We start from the raw sequence: 20,770 nt of genomic DNA on the forward strand, positions 1-20,770 counted from the left end.
TGAGGTCCAAAATATAACACCTTCACCTTGTGTATCAGTTTTTACAAGCAACCATTACATGATAATATAAGTTATAACAAACATTACACCGTGTTTCCTTCCTAATTCAAAAAATTTATCATCCAAAACACACAACAAAAACATATATCATATATTCATTCCCCTTCCTTCCTAAAACGTGTGATTCGACACAAGTTCACGGAACTTAAAAAACCACTGCGCATCAGATGAATTCTCATCCTCTTTCCCCTGTTTTTTCCTATCATCTCCCACCACCATTTTCTCATACTTCTTCTCCCCACCAGCACCACCACCCTTCTTCACACCTGTCAACAACGACTGCAATATCCCCGCCACCTCATGCATCGTGGGCCGCTCACAAGGATTTCTCCTCGTACACAACAACGCCAGCTGGAACGTCTTCTTCACATCCCCCAAATCCATACACGTCACCCACACTTCCGGATCCACCGCCTCCATCACCGTATTATCATCCGCCTTTGACAATATCTACAATTAAACCATTAATTACAACCCAATTTCCTTTTCTTATGTTCGTAATAAATTAGCAATTAGTAATACAATACCAGTTGATGTAGGTTTGACTCGTTCTCAACGGCTTTCTTTCCGGTTAAGAGCTCAAGAAGGACGATGCCAAAACTGTAGACGTCTGATTTTTCAGTTACGCGAGATGTTCTGGCGTATTCTGGATCTATGTAGCCGATTGTTCCTAAAACGTAAGTGGAGGCGTAGGTTTTTGTTGTTGGGAGAGATTTGGCGATTCCAAAATCGGATAAGTGAGGTTCGAAATTCTCGTCGAGTAGAATATTGGAAGACTTGACATCTCGATGGATGATTCTTGGGTTACAATCGTGGTGAAGATATGCCAATCCCTGTGCTGCTCCTACTGCTATCTTGTGTCGCGTTTCCCAATCCAATTTCACCTTCTTCGATGGCCCTAACAAAATTTATAAAATCGTTAACTAGATGAAATAGGGGCAAATTGGTAATTTTCACATATACCATGAAGAAGGTCCCAGAGGGAACCATTGGGCATGTAGTCGTAGAAAAGGAGGTTCCCAGTGGGTGAAAGGGAGTAACCGTGTAAGCTCACAAGGTTTCTATGACGGATGCTTCCAATTGTTGCAAGTTCAGTTTCAAACTCATGGAAAAAGTTATGTTGGTATTGAGTGTAAGGGTAAAGCCGCTTAATTGCAATAGGTCGGGAGTTTTTCAAACAACATTTATAAACCGTGCTTGATGATCCATATCCGATTATGTATTTCTCATTAAAATTTTCCGTCACTCTTAAAATATCATCATACGTATGAATCGCCATGTCCATGTGTAAAATCACAAGTTTCGGAGGACCTAAAATGAAAAATTATCTTCTTAGCCTTGCAATTAATAAAAAGTTTTTATTGATGGAAATTTTAAAAACCTTGTATGCCTTTGTTGGGTTCTGTGATGAACTGTTTTGATTTGTTTGATTTTAGAATCGTGAGTGTCACCATGGCGATTAGGATTACGAACCCTAATGTCATGCAAACGATGGTTGTTCTGGAGAATAAAACTGTTAAACAGAAATTGAAGATATTAGTAATTTAGTATTTTGGTTTATTTAACATTTTTTAAATAGATAATACCTTTTGATTGTGTCGAATATGGGTCGCATATGGAGCCTAGCCAGTTCCCGCATAACATAGGATTTCCAAGAAAGCTGGAAAATGGAAATAGAAAAGAAAGGTGTTAATAAGATTTTTTTTTTTTTAACAAAAAAAAAAAAGAGAATTATTGAATTTTTACCTGTCTGGGGGAAACCGAGAGAAGATTCTGGTAGGTGGAACCACACCAGAAATGTTGTTGTAGGAGATGTTTCTGATGAATAATAGTGGATTAAAAAAATAATTAAAAAAAAGTTATAGATTATGAACTTAATTACTAAAAGTAAATATGGATTATAAATTTAAGTAAAGCTTACAGATTAGTGAGGCTGAAGCAGTTGGATAACTGATTAGGAATTTCTCCATTTAGGTTGTTGTTATTTAAGATTCTGGAAAATAATAATAAAAAAAAATGTAAAATACAGAATTTTATTTTAATTTTTATAATAGAAGAAGAAAATCGGCTTACAGAGAAATGATGTTTTGTAACTGTCCCATTTCTACTGGTATAGCTTCGTGGAGTTTGTTGAATGACATGTCACTATAAAAATAAAGTAAAATAAATTATAATAAGATGACGTTTTATTTATTTTTTATTTTTTTTTGAAAAAGTCAATTTAAATTAAGAAACTTACATAATTTGGACACTTCTTAAATTCCCAAATTCCTGTGGTATTGAGCCATCAAGGTGATTATGGCTCAAATTCCTATGAATTAAACAAATAAAAAAAGTAAATTTTATGAAAATATGATCAAATATTATGTAAAAAAATTGATTACAGTGTAAGAAGATGCTCCAAATCGCCGATAGAAGCAGGAATGGGACCCGAGAAATGATTGCTTGAAAGATCCCTTGAAAATGTTTAAATTAATTTTATTAGAAAATATACTCATTAAATACTAAGTTATTTTATAAGTGAAAAAACTTACAACGTGTCTAGATTGATTATTCTCCCTAGTAGAAACGGTATAGTCCCCTTAAATTTGTTCGATGAAAGATTCCTGTAGTTAAAGAAAGAAATATTTCTAACATATTTAAATAATAATAATAAAAAAATTAAGAAATAGAACATACAGATAAGTTAAGCTCTCTAGATTCCGGAATCCCGAAGGAATTGAACCATTTAAGAAGTTTCCATGCACATTGCTGCAAATTAAATTCACATACGAGGGAATTTTAATATATAAAAAAGGAATTACATAAATAAAAAAAATGGAAATTAAATTATTAAACTTACAGCTGATTTAAAGCAGTGCAAGAACTAATGCGTTCAGGGATAGGTCCTTCAAGATCATTGAGTGCAAGGTTCCTAATGAAAAAAGCATATGATTTCACTTTTCAGCTATTTTTTAAATAAAAGAAATAAAAGATAATGTAAGAATTTAGAATTAAGAAATTACAATTCAAAAAGCTGATCAAGATTCCCAAGTTCAGGAGGGATTCCACCGGTTAAATGGTTGTTGTTCAACTGACTGAAAAGTGATAAAAAAAAAAAACCAACAAGAATATAACCAATTTTGTTTATATGGAATTTGCCTCAAAAATATAAAATTTTATAAGATTTGTTATTTGTACTTTTACTTACAGATAGCTTAGTTTTGTCATGTTGCCAAGCTCTGGTGGAATTGGTCCTGTGAGTTGATTCCCATGAAGGTAACTATGGAATGGAATTAGACAAATCAGTAATGGAATGGAATTAGACAAATCAGTGAACGGAATTGAAAACGCTTACAGTTTTCCAGTGAAGGATAAGTTTCCAAAGATTGGGGGAATTGGTCCCACTAGTTCATTCTCGCTTAAATCCCTAGAGAAAAAATGGAAATTATTAGTCAAAGAATACAGAAGGGTATTTTAGTCTTTTGACAATGATGGAAATCCTTACAGAACTGCCAGCGCTTGCATTAGACCAATGACTTCTGGGATTTTTCCAGTCAACTTGTTGCCTTGAAGAGACCTGGAAAACATATAAAATAAAAATAGAGTAGGTTACATTTTTGGTCCAATAGTTTGTTTAAATTTTCAGTTTTGGTCCCTAATAATTTTATCTTGCAATTTTAGTGCCTATTTTTAATTGTTTTAACAATTTTGGTCCCTATTGGCACCAAAATAGCAAGAAGAAACTTATGAATATAGATCAAACTTATGCAATATAACTTTTGAACAAACTCAGGAACGAAAATCATTACAAAAATAAAAAATTAGTACAAAAAATGCAAACACAAAATACTTGGGACTAAAACTACAAACTTTGAACAAGCTCAGGGACCAAAAATGTAATTACGAACAAGACAAACTCACAAGGTAGCCACTTGAAGGAACCCAATATTGTATGGGATTTCACCAGTGATCTGATTGTAAGAAATATCCCTACAAAAAAAATATAGTTCAAATGAAAAAGTATGTTAATTTATTTATTTATTTATTTGGCATAATGACTACTAAAAATCAGTCTTACAATATCTCAAAGCTTGTACAGTTGCCAATGTTATCTGGAATTGTGCCAGTCAAATTATTTCCACGAACATCACTGAAGAAATGTGAAGAATTTATGAGAAGAGAGAAGAGATAAGAGATAAATTATAAAATTCATGGTCAAAATAGAAGACTTACAAATACCAAAGGCCAGTCAACTGGCACATATCAGCAGATAGAGTCCCAGTTAATGAATTGCCTCTCAAACCTCTGTAAAAAAAGAAGTCCAAAACATGTTCAGAGTTACAAAAAGATGACTAAAATTTAATTTAATTTAAGTTGTAAGGTGTCATGAATGATGAAACTCACAGATACTGTAATACTTCGTTCCAGTAAATCAATCTTGGTATCTCACCAGTCAGCTGATTCTGAGCCAAATCCCTAAACAAAAGAAAAAGTTTCAACGTTAAGAACTTGAACTTTCATGAGGAAAAGGATGAAGATGAGTAGATAACTTACAGAGTCTTAAGGTTCGGAATTTGAGTTAGTGTTGAGGGGATAGGGCCTGTGATTTGGTTGTTCTTCAGGTTCCTGTTTTCAGCAACATTATCGCTTTATAAAGAGACGAATGTGTGCGCTATAATTGAATTTCTGGGTTTACATAGCATTAACTCACAATAGTTCAAGTTGCTTTAACTTTGAGATCGAGAAAGGTATGTCACCATACAGCATGTTGTCAGATAAATCGCTGCATTATGGACAAACAGAATGAGAAAAATATGTTTTTAGTTTTATACTTTCAATTTTTGGTGAATGTGAATGGAAGAAGCTTTGAAGCTTACAGGAGCACTAGAGAAACACAGCTGCCTATTTCATCTGGTATTTGTCCTGTGAGTTTGTTTCCCTGCAAATCTCTGTAGATCAAGTAAACCAAACGATGAGAACAGATTAAAGTGAAGAGAGACGGTTGATTTAGATTATGCTCATATGATTTGGAATACGTACACAGACTGTAGATTTCTCAAGTCTCCAATGGCGGGAGAAATTTCGCCTCCGAGGTTCAAATTTGACAAGTTCCTATTCGGAACAATGGATTAAGCAACGTGAAATCAAAACGAGAAAACATATAGAAAATGAGATCAAGTTTGAAGATGAGCAACATACAAAGCAACTACAGTTGTGCTGATATTGTCGCATAGAATTCCTCTCCATGAACAGAGATCGTCGTTCTGATCTTCGTCCCAATCCAGAAGCACATTAACGACATTGCTAAACGACGCCTTTATAGACATTATTGCTTTTCCTGCACACATTTATTCAAAACGATTAATAATTTACTACTAAAATATTCAACAGAAATTTAGAACAAAACGTAATGAATGTAATTTGTAAAAGTTAATAACAAAAATTTTGAAAATTAAAATTGCTAAGCAGAATTTGTTTGAAGTTATTATCTCTTCGGAATTTGTCGTTTCTGCTCGTTTGACTGAAAATACTGTTTTCGAAACTTTCTCTTCCAAACAGTAGAATCGGATGTTTCATCCATTCGTTCTCTGAGCATATCAACCTTCAGCTTTCTTAAAAAGATAAAAACAACAGAAAAACTCGACTCCCAATATCACTCAGAAACCTTCAGCATATGTTGTATTACATATTCTACAAACACAAGCATACATATCCAAAAGGAAAAAAAAAAATCAATGCTAGAAAACAGAACTCGTGTATTCTATGAAGTTAATAAATTACCTTCGTCGTTGAGAGACATCGTGCACGGAACCAGAGTCAGTAAAACCGCCATTAACACACATAATCCAAGCACCTTCTTAGTCGGAAACGCTATATTCTTCTCCATCATCGACTACAGCAACAATGTATGCAGAGAGAAACGCAGTTTCTTCCTTGAAACCAAATAAAACAGTCAAATTACCTCAAAATTGAGCTGTTCATGGAGTAACAGTGACAGTAGCACCAGGCATGACACTCGCAGTAGTGCGTGTGTGAATACTGGAGAGAGAGAGAGAAAGAGAGAAGAATGAAATGAAGAGAGAACAGGCGTTTGGCGTGAACTGTAAGAAAGAGAGAGAGGATAGTCGTGTTAATGGCGAATTGTTATGAAGAGAGAGAAAGTGCTGTTGTTGTTGTTGCAGAAGAGGGAGGGAGAGGTAAACGGCGGTGAATGGACGTTAGTAAATAGGGTGCTGGGAAAAAGAAGAAAAGTGGCAGCGGCCGTCACTACCCGTACTGCCGTTTCCCTAACTGGCTATATTTTGCGACAGTTGTCCCTCTTCTTTACACTTTACCACGCGCTGCAAAAATTCAATTCACTAAATTTAACAAAAATAATGATCATTATTTAATCATAGATAATATTAGACTAAATTATGAGCTATTCATTAATATGAATCAGGAAAAGACTCGTACGTTGCACGAGTGAAAGTTTAGGGGCAAAAATATAAAGAATTAAAAATAAAGTGCCAAAATTATAAAGATGAAAAGTTTGTTGAAACTTTAATAGCAAAATTAGTAAAAGTAAAGTACCAAAACTATAAAGAGGAAAAGTTTGTTAAAACTTTAGTGGTAAACTTATAAAAAAGTAAAAAATAAAGTGGTAAAATTATAAAATAATAAAAAAAAATGGTTTTAAAGAAGTAAAAGTGAAAGTTTAGTGGCAAAAATATGAAGAAGTAAAAATAAAGTGGCAAAATTATAAAAAGGAAATATTTGTTGAAACTTTAGTGGTAAAATTAAGAAAAAGTAAAAATATAGTGTTTAAATTATAAATATTGAAATGTTACTGTTGCCATAGGCTTTAATATATATATATATATATATATATATATATATATATATATATATATATATATATATATATAGGGTTAGATTCATGTGAGACGACCTAATTTTGTGAGACCGTGAGACACATTTTTTTATTTTTTTATTTTTTTTAGTTAATTCAAGTTCCGAAAATAATATTTAAAAAAAGAATTTTTGGATTTTTCCATTTATTTTGCATTTTAAAATTATTTTTTAGAATATGTACAGTGTAATATTCTATTAGAATATTTCACGTATTTTTCAAAAAAAATGGGATTTTTTTTATTTTTTTAGTTAATTCAAGTTCCGAAAATAATATTTTAAAAAAAATTAGATTTTTCCATTTATTTTGCATTTTAAAATTATTTTTTAGAATATGTCAGTGTAATATTCTATTAGAATATTTCACGTATTTTTCAAAAAAAACGGGATTTTTTTTTATTTTTTTTTATTTTTTTTTATTTTTTTTAGTTAATTCAAGTTTCGAAAATAATATTTAAAAAAAGAATTTTTGGATTTTTCCCATTTTAAAATTATTTTTAGATTTGGTCTGACGGTCTCACAAAATTAGAATGGTCTCAAATGAACCTGAACCTATATATATATATATATATATATATATATATATATATATATATATATATATATATATATATATATAGAGAGAGAGAGAGAGAGAGAATATTAAATATTATATTTTTTTAGGCAAGTTTGTATTTAGATATCAAAAGAAATGAAGTAGATTGATAAAAGGGAATAAAAACAAGAAAAAACCGTAAATGGTTATTTTGATATACATTTTATATTTAAACTTTTGAATAGGTGGTTTAGAAGAATAAACAAAAGAGAACGCGCATACAAAGAGGATTCTTAATCGTTCGCGAAGAGAAGATAGTTGTTTTAGTCAAGGAAAAAAGCCATGGTTTTGGTTTCTGTCTAAATTAAAAAGATTATTATAATCTTAATATATTTATTTTCATTTTTATTTCACTTTATAAAATTATTATTAATATTATTATATATATATTAATTACCAAAATTGGTTTGTGAGGGGTTTCACTATTCATCTCAACTTCTATTTTTATCCCTTGATTGCTGCTATCGTGTCCTTTCTATTTTTCCCGATTTTGCCACGTATCTTCCTTATCTACTTTACCTGCTTTACCTTTATTCACTCTGTTTACCGCCTCTATTCACCGTCTTCTTCCTGCTCTCTTACACGACTTACCTTCACGCCCGCCGACCGTCCACACACCTCACTGCTGTAATCGTGCTTCGCCTTCGGTGTTGACCATCATCGCTCCTCAGACCAAAGCCTCTGCTTCAGGTTTTAATCACCTCTTTCTTTTCTCTGAGTCGCTCTCCACTTACATGCAAATTTCAGTTTGCAATAACCCTTTCACTTTCAATTGGTAGGGCCGTTTTGTTACAAAAATTTTAAGAAAGTAAAACACGCACACCACCTGTTTGATAAGATGTGCTTTCTCAATTTCTTCTACTTCCATCCTAATTTTCATTGGAGTTTCAAATGATAAGCCTCCTATCACAGATATTTGAAGACCAACCTTGACAAAACTCAAAAACGCACACCACATGTTTCATAAAATGTCTATTTCAGATATGGAAAGATATTTTTTTGTTGGAAACTCAAAAACACACACCACATGTTTCATAAAATGTCTATTCCAGATATGGAAAGATATTTTTTTGTTGGATTTAAAACCAGCTTTACAGAATACCCATTCCAACATCACATCCTTTCAAATTACACTTTTATAAATTAAATTCCAACTAATCTATGGTTATGTGTTGCCAATCTGTACTATATTTTGAAATATTTATTGTACGACTATTCTTTGTCGTAGATACTAATCATACTCGCAGCCATCTTCCGCAACTTTATACCAATACCGCCTACAACTTCTTGCTGCAATATCTCCATCATTACACTTGGGTATGCTTTCCTGTCCACTGACTATCTAATATCTACTTCTACTATACAAAATATGTTTCTTTACTAATGAAAAATTAAAAAAAAATGTCGCACAATATATATGAGATTAAAAATAAATCACAAAATATATATGAGATTTAACTTTAAATAATGCTTACATCATTGTAAAATTGTTGAATTAAAACATGTACGTTACTCACATATTACTTCCGTTATTGTTTTTTCTATTATCTATGTCTATTGAAACTTGGTCGTAAATCTCTCCATATAACTACTTTGCTTCTATGTTACTTTCTTGGTGTTACCTCCATCTATAAAAGTTACTTGCTTTCTTGCTGTCCTACACAAATGCCACGTACAAAGAGACAACAGTTTGATTCTATTGACCCATCCAATGCTCCTTCAACATCAAATCAGAATCGTAACTGTCAATCATCATCTCAGGCTGCTTATCGCTCTACTATGCTTCGTACTTCATCAGTTAATGCCTCTTCTTACATAGATAATGGTGACTGCAACAACATCTGTGAATTTTGTGGTGCTTGCTTTTGGTATGACGAGCGTGTGGTTTCTGCTTCTAATAATCAACGTCCAAAGTACATGCAATGTTGCAAAGGAGGTCGTGTGGCTATCCCGTTTCACACACAACTTCCTGCAGCAATTGTACATCTATTCCAACAACCTGAATTCATGTTAAACATTCGAGCCTACAATTCTATGTTCTCTATGACCTCTTTAGGTGGGAAGGTAGATGACACAATAAACAACGGTGTTGGCCCATATGTCTTCAAGATTGCAGGCCAGATTCACCACTGGCTTGGTAGTCTATGCCCACCACCTACCAAGAAACCACGATTCCTGCAGATGTACGTATATGACACTGAAACTGAAATTGATAACAGGCTTCGTGCTTTTACTTTTGAAAATCGAACACCTCTGAATAGTGAAACGGTTACCCTTCTTCTAAAAACCTTAGACACTTCGAATGAATTGATTAAGCTTTTTCGAATAGCTAGAGATATTTGTTCCACGGTCGATGCACCCACCTTTACCGTCTGTCTTTATAGCTCGGAAAATGCTTTACGTTATGACAGACCATCCCCTGGCTGTATCGGTGCAATTGTGTATGATGATGACCCAACATGTAACACCTTTGACATAATTATTAGACACAAAGATGGTAGCCCTCAACGTATAACCAAACTTCACCCATTCTACATGGCATTGCAATACCCACTACTTTTCATTTATGGTGATGTTGGATGGTCACCAAACCTAACTCTTCATGGAGATGATAGTTCACAACACAAAAAATTGACCATCAACATGTACTATAGTTATATGTTACATGATCGGTACAACTTATATACACTACTACTTAGGGCAGGTCGCCTTCTACAACAATATTTGGTGGACGCCTACGTATGCATTGAAGAGAGTCGACTTGACTACATAAGGAAGAATCAAAATGTCTTTCGTACTGAATTTCTTCAGGGCGTACACGATGCAGTTCAACGTGGTGATACTGAAGGTCGTGATATCGGCACAAGGACTATACTACCATCGTCTTTTGTAGGTGGCCCACGATACATGTACAAGCACTACCAAGATGCTTTAGCTATTTGTCGAGTACATGGAAATCCTCAGTATTTCATCACATTTACATGCAATGTTAAGTGGCCTGAAATTCAAAGATATATATCACAATTTCCATCCCTCAAAGCACAAGATCGTCCAGATATCATCGCCAGAATCTTCCAAATAAAGGTCAGATCACTGATTGACTTTCTCAACTCCAGAAAACCTTTTGGTGAAGTAGCCGCAGGTACTCTTAACTGCCTCCTCTTACTTAATATTCTTCACCTTAAAAGTTCCCTATACTTCACATTAACTTAACTTTCTTGAATACTTCTACGCAGATTTATACACGATTGAGTTTCAAAAGAGAGGACTTCCACATTGTCATTTACTACTATGGGTTACTCCTCCATATAGAATAAAAAAAAGCAGATGAAATTGATAGATAGATATCCGCTGAAATATCAAATCCCACTCTAGAACCTCATCTGTATAAGATTGTTACAGATCTCATGATACATGGACCGTGTGGTATACTTAACCCACGTGCACCATGTATGGTGTCAGATTTATGTTCTAAACATTATCCAAAAGAATACCAGCCAAAAGAATACCACCACCTACCAAGAAACCACGATTCCTGCAGATGTACGTATATGACACTGAAACTGAAATTGATAACAGGCTTCGTGCTTTTACTTTTGAAAATCGAACACCTCTGAATCGTGAAACGGTTACCCTTCTTCTAAAAACCTTAGACACTTCGAATGAATTGATTAAGATTTTTCGAATAGCTAGAGATATTTGTTCCACGATCGATGCACCCACCTTTACCGTCTGTCTTTATAGCTCGGAAAATGCTTTACGTTATGACAGACCATCCCCTGGCTGTATCGGTGCAATTGTGTATGATGATGACCCAACATGTAACACCTTTGACATAATTATTAGACACAAAGATGGTAGCCCTCAACGTATAACCAAACTTCACCCATTCTACATGGCATTGCAATACCCACTACTTTTCATTTATGGTGATGCTGGATGGTCACCAAACCTAACTCTTCATGGAGATGATAGTTCACAACACAAAAAATTGACCATCAACATGTACTATAGTTATATGTTACATGATCGGTACAACTTATATACACTACTACTTAGGGCAGGTCGCCTTCTACAACAATATTTGGTGGACGCCTACGTATGCATTGAAGAGAGTCGACTTGACTACATAAGGAAGAATCAAAATGTCTTTCGTACTGAATTTCTTCAGGGCGTACACGATGCAGTTCAACGTGGTGATACTGAAGGTCGTGATATCGGCACAAGGACTATACTACCATCGTCTTTTGTAGGTGGCCCACGATACATGTACAAGCACTACCAAGATGCTTTAGCTATTTGTCGAGTACATGGAAATCCTCAGTATTTCATCACATTTACATGCAATGTTAAGTGGCCTGAAATTCAAAGATATATATCACAATTTCCATCCCTCAAAGCACAAGATCGTCCAGATATCATCGCCAGAATCTTCCAAATAAAGGTCAGATCACTGATTGACTTTCTCAACTCCAGAAAACCTTTTGGTGAAGTAGCCGCAGGTACTCTTAACTGCCTCCTCTTACTTAATATTCTTCACCTTAAAAGTTCCCTATACTTCACATTAACTTAACTTTCTTGAATACTTCTACGCAGATTTATACACGATTGAGTTTCAAAAGAGAGGACTTCCACATTGTCATTTACTACTATGGGTTACTCCTCCATATAGAATAAAAAAAAGCAGATGAAATTGATAGATAGATATCCGCTGAAATATCAAATCCCACTATAGAACCTCATATGTATAAGATTGTTACAGATCTCATGATACATGGACCGTGTGGTATACTTAACCCACGTGCACCATGTATGGTGTCAGATTTATGTTCTAAACATTATCCAAAAGAATACCAGCCAGAAACATCATTTGACAGCAACGGGTATGTTCAATACAGAAGACAACCGAATCGGTTTCATGTAATTAAGAACAATGTGAAAATAGACAATAGATATGTCGTGCCATACAACCGTGAATTATGTTTACATTATATGGCTCACATCAACGTTGAATATTGTGGTTGGAATATGCTTATCAAATATCTCTTCAAGTATATATCAAAGGGTGCTGATCGTGTGCATTATACAATTACAAATTCTCACTCCACTACTGACAACAACAATCAGCGTCATCTGAATGAAATTCAAAACTTCCTTGATGGTAGATTTATATGCTCACATGAAGCCGCATGGAGAATTTTTAATTTTGTTATCCATGATAGAAAGCCAGCTGTGCAGGTGCTCGCTGTTCATCTAGAAAACAAGCAAAATATCAGTTTTAGCGATAATGCTCAACAACAAAACATAATTCAAAATACATACAACAGTCGCACTACTCTTACAGAATGGTTATGCAATAATAACAATGACAACAGAGGTCGAGATCTTACCTACGTTGATTATCTTACTAAATACAGATGGCATGCAGCAAATAAATGTTGGATAAGACGATCATCAAAGAAAACTCCTGCAATAGGAAGGCTTATATACATACATCCCCGTTCCGGAGAAACCTTTTTTCTACGTATGCTCTTAGCTCATCAAAAGGGTTGCAGATCTTATGAGTGTATACGAACAGTGAATGGTGAACTGTGTCAAACATTTCGTGGTGCATGTGAAAAATTAGGATTACTAGGTGATGACAAAGAGTGGACATTTACATTTGAAGAAGCCTCAAATTGGGCTACTGCCTCAGAATTACGATCATTGTTCCCTCATATGCTTTTGTATTGTGAAATATCATATCCTATACTTCTATGGAATCAACAATGGCACAGAATGGCGGATGATGGACAACGAAACTTTGGTATAACAAATGATGATGACCTGAGACAATTTGTGTTGTATGAGCTAGAGTTGCTACTTCGTTCATGATCTTCTCCTTCCTCCTTATCAGAATACGACTTACCATTACCAAATTCTGATTCACTTCAACGACTACAGAATAGATTGCTTATGGAGGAGAAAAATTATGATAGACATTTGTTGGCATCCGAGCATGAGTTCTGTCGCTCACGCCTCAATTGTCAACAACAAATCATCTATGAACATGTCATGTCTACTATCTCTTCAAACCAACAAGTGTTAGCATTTGTATACGGACATGGAGGAACAGGAAAAACATTCTTATGGACAACAATCATTTCAGGCTTACATTCCAGAGGCAATATTGTGTTGGCGGTTTCAGCATCTGGTATTGCATCTCTACTTCTTCCTTCAGGTCGTACAGCTCATTCCCGATTTAAAATCCCAATAGATATAACAGATAATACCACCTGCAACATAAACAAAAAAACTCATCTTGCTCAACTACTGACTGAAACATCTATCGTTATTTGGGACGAGGCACCAATGAATGATCGCAAATGTTTCGAGTCATTAGACAGATCAATGAAAGACTTATTTGATAATATACATCAACCTTTTGGCGGAAAATCAATTTTACTAGGTGGCGACTTCAGGCAGACACTTCCGGTAATACCTAAATCTTCAAAGTCAACAATCCTAGCATCTTCGTTACCAAGATCTTATCTATGGAAATATTTCAAGCTTTACAAATTGAACGAAAATATGCGTCTTCAAAGGCCAAATCTTAATCCACAAGACCAACACATGATTTCAACATTCTCATCGTGGCTACTTCATGTCGGCGACGGGAAAGAAGGAACACCCGACACAACAGACCCACAAAATACCAAAAAAATACAAATTCCCAACCAATACCTTATACCTCCCAATGATTATGCATTAACAAAACTTGTCCAATTCATATATGACAATGACACTTTACAAAACCCAACAGCAGAAATACTGTCAACAAAAGCAATCGTATGCCCTAAAAATGATACAGTAGACGAACTTAACTCACTCATTATTAACATGAATCATGGAACAACTACCACCTACACCAGTGTTGACTCTATCGTTCCTCATCCAGGGAAACACGGCAACACTGAGGTTCTCTATCCAACTGAATACCTGAACCTCCTAAACTTTAATGGATTTCCTACACATTCTCTGCAACTTAAAGTCAATGCACCTATTATACTACTAAGAAATCTTAACCCAATGGAGGGGCTTTGTAACGGAACAAGATTGATAGTCACACAACTACTACCAAGAATTATTGAGGCAGAAATAATGACCGGGCAAATTTATCGGCCGTAGAGTTTTTCTACCAAAAATAACATTAACTTACAAAGACAAACAATTACCGTTTGACTTCAAGAGAAAACAATTCCCTGTAAAGTTATGCTATGCAATGACAATAAACAAAAGTCAGGGTCAATCACTTGACAAAATAGGCCTTTACTTACCACAACTTGTATTAAGTCACAGCCAACTATATGTAGCCTTATCAAGAGCAACAACACCCAACGCTTTAAAAATCCTAATAATTCCACAGGACAACGACAACCCAAACATAACAAAGAACATAGTATACTCCGACTTTCTGCAAGAAATAGAAACTACATAGAAATAACCTCTTCTATTCTTTAGATACCCAATCTTTTGGTTGTTCACAAGTCACATATGTATATTCTTTACACCATTCTAACTTGGCATCTTACAAACCGACAATATGCATCATATAAAAACAAACACTTCCTATTTGATACTTGTATCGTACCGAAATTCATATCCTTACTATTTACATGCACTTACAAATTCATGTCTTCCACAGTTACACTATACATCATACAGTCAAAGACAATGGCTTCAAAGCGTATCTCTGATATCAAAGAACGTCAAAAGCCCAACCCAATACAGATAAGAGTAGTGAAGCGATGGGTGCCAAAACAACAAAATCTACTGTGTTACCTATTCGTTGACAGTCATGTGAGTTATATATATATATATATATATATATATATATATATATATATATATATATATACACAATCAATTTAAATTGTGAGTGTAAACCTACTTGGGTGTGAACCTGCCATGAGTAGCTGTACCACCCTCTTTTGTTGACAAATGAATGCCTCCTTTGTTGACAATAAGAACTCAAATGGCAACTTCGTATGTTCACATAATGAACACAATAAATGGTAGCAGTAGTAATTGTAGGCTTGTTTAAGTATAAATAGAGGCTCTAACCTCAGTTGTAAGACACCACAAACAGAGAGTGTAGTGTGTAATACTTAGAGTGAGTATTAGAGGGTTGTTTCTTTTTCTTGTAATATTGAGCGTGTAAGCTCTTCTCTTTTGTTCTAGTTCTGAATAAAAGTGTGTTTCAACCCCAACAAGTGGTATCAGAGCTTGGTTAAGCTCCGGGGGAAGCATTCTCTGTTTTTTGGTCGAAATTTTTTTATCTCAAAAACAATTTCGGAGTACACCGTTGGAAAGGTCTCGTTCTGAGGATTCCGAAAATATATTTTTTTAAATTTTTTGACCACCGGAAGGCCTCCAAATCACCGGTCAAAGTTGGTCAAATCTGCCGGAAAAGTCGCCGGAAAAACCAGGGTTCGCCGGAGAAGACGACACTGTAGCAAGCACTGTAGCAGTGACATCAGCAGTGACGTCAGCAGCTGACCAAAGTTCTGGAAATTGCAGTTTAGCCCCTGTTCTTCCGGAAAGTGCAATTTGGCCCCTGTTTTTCAGAAAAATTGCAATATTGGTCTCGTTTTTCAGAAAAATTTCAATTTAGCCCCTGTTTTACTTCTGTAAAAGTTCTATTTGCCCCCTGAACTTCTGAAAAGTTCATATTGGTCCCCGTACTTCAAAAAAAAATAAAATATTCTTACTCGTGTATGCCCAAGTATATGCCAAGAATGACTACACCAACCTCGTCATCTTCTCAAGCCGGAGTTGAAAGTTTTCAAAGGACCGGGAAAGACGGTAGCGTTACGTTACACTATCCAATGCTCACGAAGATGAACTACGCGGTGTGGGCCATAAAAATGCGAGTGAATGTACAAGCACAAGGAGTATGGGATGTAATTAAAAATGCAGAAACGGACGAACGTAAAGATCGGATGGCTCTTGCGGCTATTTATCAAGCAATTCCAGAGGACGTAGTTTTGATGTTAGCTGAGAAGGACATAGCTAAAGAAGCATGGGAAACGCTCAAGATGATGCACATGGGAGCCGATCGGGTCAAGGAGGCTAAAGCTCAAACCTTGAGAAGTGACTTCGAGGTGATCCGGATGAAAGACAGTGAATCGGTAGATGATTTTTCCATGAGATTGAATACTATCGTAACCGGTATTCGATCTCTAGGTGAAAAGATTGAAGAAATTACGGTTGTGAAGAAGTTTCTGCGAGCCGTACCGATACGATTTATACAAATCGTAACATCGATCGAGCAATTCGGAGATTTGAAGAATATGACGGTGGAAGAAGTCGTGGGTCGTCTTAAGACCCATGAAGAGAGACTTCGAAGCTATGGAGAAAAAGAAGAAGGACCTTCTCTATTGCTTACACATGCTGAGTGGGCATCTCGTTCGAAGCAAACTGGCGAGAGAAACTCGTCAAACACTTCAAGAGGACGAGGAGGACATGGTAACCGAGGCCGGGGACGAGGCCGAGGTCGTGGACGTGGCCAAGGAGGTGGTCGCGAGTACAATACAAATCGGAATGACCATAATCCTTCTCGAAAGGATAAAAGTAAAATCAAATGCTTTACTTGTGAACAATTTTGTCATTATGCTTCGGAGTGTCCAAACAAGAATCGAGGTGAGGAGGCAAACCTCACTCAAGCCAACGAAGAAGAGCCTATTTTAATGATGGCAACCTCACAAGAATATGCACACAAAAAAGTGTCTCTAAGAGAGAAGATTTGTGTTAATCTTCTTGCATCGGGAGAAAGTCGAGTCGAGTCTGAGGTATGGTATCTCGACAACGGTGCTAGCAATCACATGACTGGAGACCGCTCAAAGTTTCGGGAACTAGATGAGCACGTTACGGGCCATGTGAAATTTGGGGATGGTTCGACCGTCGCTATTTTGGGAAAAGGGTTGATTTTATTCGATAACAAAAATGGCGACCAAAGACTCCTTAATGAGGTATATTTCATTCCAAGTCTAAAAAACAATATTATTAGTCTTGGACAAATGACGGAGGAAGGGAGTCGGGTCATAATGGATGGGTCGGATCTGACATTGTTTGACAGAAACAAAACTCTACTTTTGAGAGTTAAACGATCCCCAAACCGGTTATATAAAACTCCTTTAAGGACCGGTAGACCGACTTGTCTTTTAGCAACAAAAGACGAACCAGCTTGGATATGACATTCTAGACTCGGTCATGTTAACTTTCTCGCCTTAAAGAAGTTGTCCGAAAAGAATATGGCAATCGGAGTCCCAAAGATTGAGCACCCAAACCAAGTATGTGAAGGGTGCGTTCTTTCCAAACAAACCCGAATTCCTTTCCCGGATCATGCAGTTTTTCGAGCTCAAAAACCTCTACAACTTGTTCATGCGGACTTATGTGGTCCGATCACACCTACGTCTGTTGGAGGGAGTAAATATTTTCTCCTTTTTGTAGACGATTTTAGCCGGTGGATGTGGGTTTACATGCTATCGGAGAAGTCTCAAGCCTTGAGCGCTTTCAAACGGTTCAAGTTGATGGTTGAAAAGAATTCGGGTTATAAAATAAAGACACTTCGAACGGACCGAGGGGGAGAGTTCACTTCAAAAGAATTCTCATTATTTTGTGAAGAAAATGGTATTCAAAGGCATCTTACAACACCATATTCGGCTCAACAGAACGGAGTTGTAGAAAGGCGAAATCGGACCGTTATGGACATGGCAAGAAGTCTGCTCAAAGGTAGAAATGTTCCGGGAGAGTTTTGGGGAGAAGCGGTTAGACATGCAGTTTATCTTCTCAACCGCCTGCCAACAAAAGTACTTCCCGACAAGACGCCTTATGAAACGTGGTTTGGCAAAAAGCCCAACCTTGAACATCTAAAAGTTTTTGGTTGTGTTGCTTTTGCTAAACTTGTAGGTGGTCACCTGAAGAAGCTTGATGATCGAAGTAAGAAGATGGTGTATTTAGGTGTGGAAGATGGAACTAAAGGCAACCGTTTGTTTGATCCGCAAGACCGAAAGTTGCGAGTTAGTCGCGATGTTGTTTTTGACGAAAAAGAAGAATGGAATTGGTACAAAAACAAAGAAGAAGAGATGGCGACTCCTAAGACCTTTAACATAATTGAACCACAACCCCAAATACACCTCGAAACACCTCAAAATGACCCCGAAATCAATCCAGAACAACCAAACAGCCCAGGAATCGATGCTATCCAAGTTGGACAACCATATGCTGAATTTGACGAGCCTGAACCAGCTCCACATACTCCTGTCTCAGCCCCGTTTTCTTCAACCTCGCCCCATATGGAAAGCCCTTCTAGTGAGATTGGGCCAAGGGGATTGCGTTCGTTAACCGATATTTATTCTGAAACCGAAAATGTGTTCCTTGAACCCGGAGAATTGTTGATGATTGCAGCGGATCAACCCTTGAATTTTAAAGAGGCGGTAACCTCTAAGGCATGGCAAGAGGCTATGCAAACAGAGTTGGATGCAATCTAGAAGAACAAGACATGGCAACTTAATGATTTGCCACCCAGACACAAAGCAATCGGTTTTAAATGGGTGTTTAAAGTGAAGAAAGACAACTTGGGAAAAGTGGTGAAGCATAAAGCTCGACTTGTAGCAAAAGGATTTGTACAAAAGGAAGGAGTCGACTTTGATGAAGTTTTTGCACCGGTAGCACGACTTGACACCGTAAGGCTCATTCTTGCCTTAGCAGCTCAACATGGGTGGGTTGTCCACCATCTCGATGTCAAATCGGCTTTTCTCAATGGAGATCTCAAAGAGGAGGTTTATGTCACCCAACCAGAAGGTTATGTTGATAGAGCAAACAGTCATAAGGTGTTCAAGCTTCATAAAGCTCTTTATGGTCTACGACAAGCTCCTCGAGCTTGGAACATTCGTTTGGATAAAAGCTTAAAAAGGCTTGGTTTTACAAAAAGTTCACAAGACCCAACTGTTTACAAAAGGAACTCAAAAGACAAAATTCTTATTGTTGGTGTCTATGTTGATGACTTGATCATTACCGGGTCGAACACTAATGATGTTGTCGAATTCAAAGAACAAATGAAGAAAGAATTCGAAATGAGTGACTTGGGATTACTTTCTTACTAACTTGGAATCGAAGTTTCGCAAAAGAAGTGGGGAATATCTTTGCGACAAACGGCTTATACAAAGAAAATTTTAGAGCAATTTGGGTTGCTAGATTGTAATCCGACAACGTCACCAATGGAACCTAAGTTGAAGGTCAAGAAGGATGAAGATGGTGAAAAAGTTGATCCAACTGAATATAGGCGAGTGGTAGGTTGTTTAAGATACTTGACTCACACTCGACCAGACCTGTCATTTTCGGTTGGAATTGCAAGTCGTTTCATGGAGGAACCAACCACTTTGTATTTCCAAGTTGTGAAACACATCTTGCGATACGTAAAAGGAACCGTTGATTATGGAATCAACTATGGAAGAGGTCGTGAAATTGAAGATTTGGTTGGTTTTACCGATAGTGATCTTGGAGGTGACCCTGTTGATAGCAAGAGCACAAGTGGAATGATTTTCTATCTGGGAAGGAATGCGATAACTTGGCAATCCCAAAAGCAAAAGACTGTTGCTTTGTCCACGTGTGAAGCCGAGTTCATGGCAGCTACAACAGCAGCATGTCAAGCTATTTGGCTTGCTAATCTCGTGAAGGAGCTCACGGGACATCATATTATGCCTATCACCTTATATGTCGATAACAAGTCAGCAATCGCATTGATGAAAAATCCTGTGTTTCATGGTCGAAGCAAACACATTGACATTCGTTATCACTTCATACGAGAATGTGTTGAACGTGGGCAAATTATAGTGGAATATGTCAACTCGAAGGATCAACGGGCGGACGTCTTTACAAAGGCTTTAGCATACGTGAAACATGGTGAAATGCGAAACATGATCGGAGTGACGAATCTCGAGCCAAGTTAGGTTTAAGGGGGAGAATGTGAGTGTAAACCTACTTGGGTGTGAACCTGCCATGAGTAGCTGTACCACCCTCTTTTGTTGACAAATGAATGCCTCCTTTGTTGACAATAAGAACTCAAATGGCAACTTCGTATGTTCACATAATGAACACAATAAATGGTAGCAGTAGTAATTGTAGGCTTGTTTAAGTATAAATAGAGGCTCTAACCTCAGTTGTAAGACACCACAAACAGAGAGTGTAGTGTGTAATACT

At 36.4% G+C, this 20,770-nt stretch overlaps 4 protein-coding genes and 1 pseudogene across 4 annotated transcripts; 4 read left to right on the top strand and 1 right to left on the bottom strand.

The window, feature by feature from the left end:
• On the bottom strand, positions 1-6,304 carry LOC145137172 (LRR receptor-like serine/threonine-protein kinase ERL1). The gene is made up of 27 exons (XM_079071308.1): positions 5,824-6,304; positions 5,242-5,380; positions 5,083-5,154; positions 4,920-4,991; positions 4,754-4,825; positions 4,597-4,668; positions 4,447-4,518; positions 4,276-4,347; positions 4,121-4,192; positions 3,964-4,032; positions 3,548-3,619; positions 3,398-3,469; positions 3,251-3,322; positions 3,066-3,137; positions 2,903-2,974; positions 2,740-2,811; positions 2,595-2,666; positions 2,445-2,516; positions 2,300-2,371; positions 2,134-2,205; positions 1,982-2,053; positions 1,807-1,878; positions 1,647-1,720; positions 1,442-1,573; positions 1,024-1,371; positions 588-958; positions 1-510 (listed from the first exon to the last, which is right to left on the bottom strand). Exons 1-27 carry the CDS (start codon positions 5,930-5,932, stop codon positions 172-174), a joined length of 2,949 nt encoding a protein of 982 aa, XP_078927434.1. The 5' UTR covers positions 5,933-6,304; the 3' UTR covers positions 1-171.
• A 2,889-nt stretch (positions 6,305-9,193) lies between these two features.
• LOC145139633 (uncharacterized) lies at positions 9,194-10,859 on the top strand. The gene is made up of 2 exons (XM_079073387.1): positions 9,194-10,670; positions 10,765-10,859. Exons 1-2 carry the CDS (start codon positions 9,194-9,196, stop codon positions 10,857-10,859), a joined length of 1,572 nt encoding a protein of 523 aa, XP_078929513.1.
• A 1,481-nt stretch (positions 10,860-12,340) lies between these two features.
• LOC145139634 (uncharacterized) lies at positions 12,341-13,402 on the top strand. The gene has a single exon (XM_079073388.1). The coding sequence runs from the start codon at positions 12,341-12,343 to the stop codon at positions 13,400-13,402; it is 1,062 nt and encodes a 353-aa protein (XP_078929514.1).
• An 81-nt stretch (positions 13,403-13,483) lies between these two features.
• Positions 13,484-14,695, top strand: LOC145139635 (ATP-dependent DNA helicase PIF1-like). Its single transcript, XM_079073389.1, has one exon. It carries the CDS (start codon positions 13,484-13,486, stop codon positions 14,693-14,695), a length of 1,212 nt encoding a protein of 403 aa, XP_078929515.1.
• Positions 14,696-19,788: 5,093 nt separating this feature from the next.
• On the top strand, positions 19,789-20,520 carry LOC145139637 (secreted RxLR effector protein 161 pseudogene; annotated as a pseudogene).
• Positions 20,521-20,770: the final 250 nt, after the last annotated feature.

Source organism: Lactuca virosa, chromosome 9, assembly GCF_052849685.1.
Source record: "Lactuca virosa cultivar CGN04683 chromosome 9, Lactuca_virosa_CGN04683_v6, whole genome shotgun sequence".
NCBI classification, from domain to species: Eukaryota; Viridiplantae; Streptophyta; class Magnoliopsida; order Asterales; family Asteraceae; genus Lactuca; species Lactuca virosa.

What these genes read in the sequence shown, in the direction of transcription:
- LOC145139633 (XM_079073387.1), top strand. Translation starts at nt 9,194, where the DNA reads ATGCCACGTACAAAGAGACAACAGTTTGATTCTATTGACCCATCCAAT. An exon ending in TTTTGGTGAAGTAGCCGCAG is followed by an intron (nt 10,671 to 10,764) that starts GTACTCTTAACT and finishes ACTTCTACGCAG; the next exon opens with ATTTATACACGATTGAGTTT.
- LOC145139634 (XM_079073388.1), top strand. Translation starts at nt 12,341, where the DNA reads ATGGTGTCAGATTTATGTTCTAAACATTATCCAAAAGAATACCAGCCA.
- LOC145139635 (XM_079073389.1), top strand. Translation starts at nt 13,484, where the DNA reads ATGGAGGAGAAAAATTATGATAGACATTTGTTGGCATCCGAGCATGAG.
- LOC145137172 (XM_079071308.1), bottom strand. Translation starts at nt 5,932, where the DNA reads ATGATGGAGAAGAATATAGCGTTTCCGACTAAGAAGGTGCTTGGATTA. An exon ending in TGTACAAGCTTTGAGATATT is followed by an intron (nt 4,033 to 4,120) that starts GTAAGACTGATT and finishes TTTTTTTTGTAG; the next exon opens with GGATATTTCTTACAATCAGA. An exon ending in ATGACAAAACTAAGCTATCT is followed by an intron (nt 3,138 to 3,250) that starts GTAAGTAAAAGT and finishes ATCACTTTTCAG; the next exon opens with TCAGTTGAACAACAACCATT.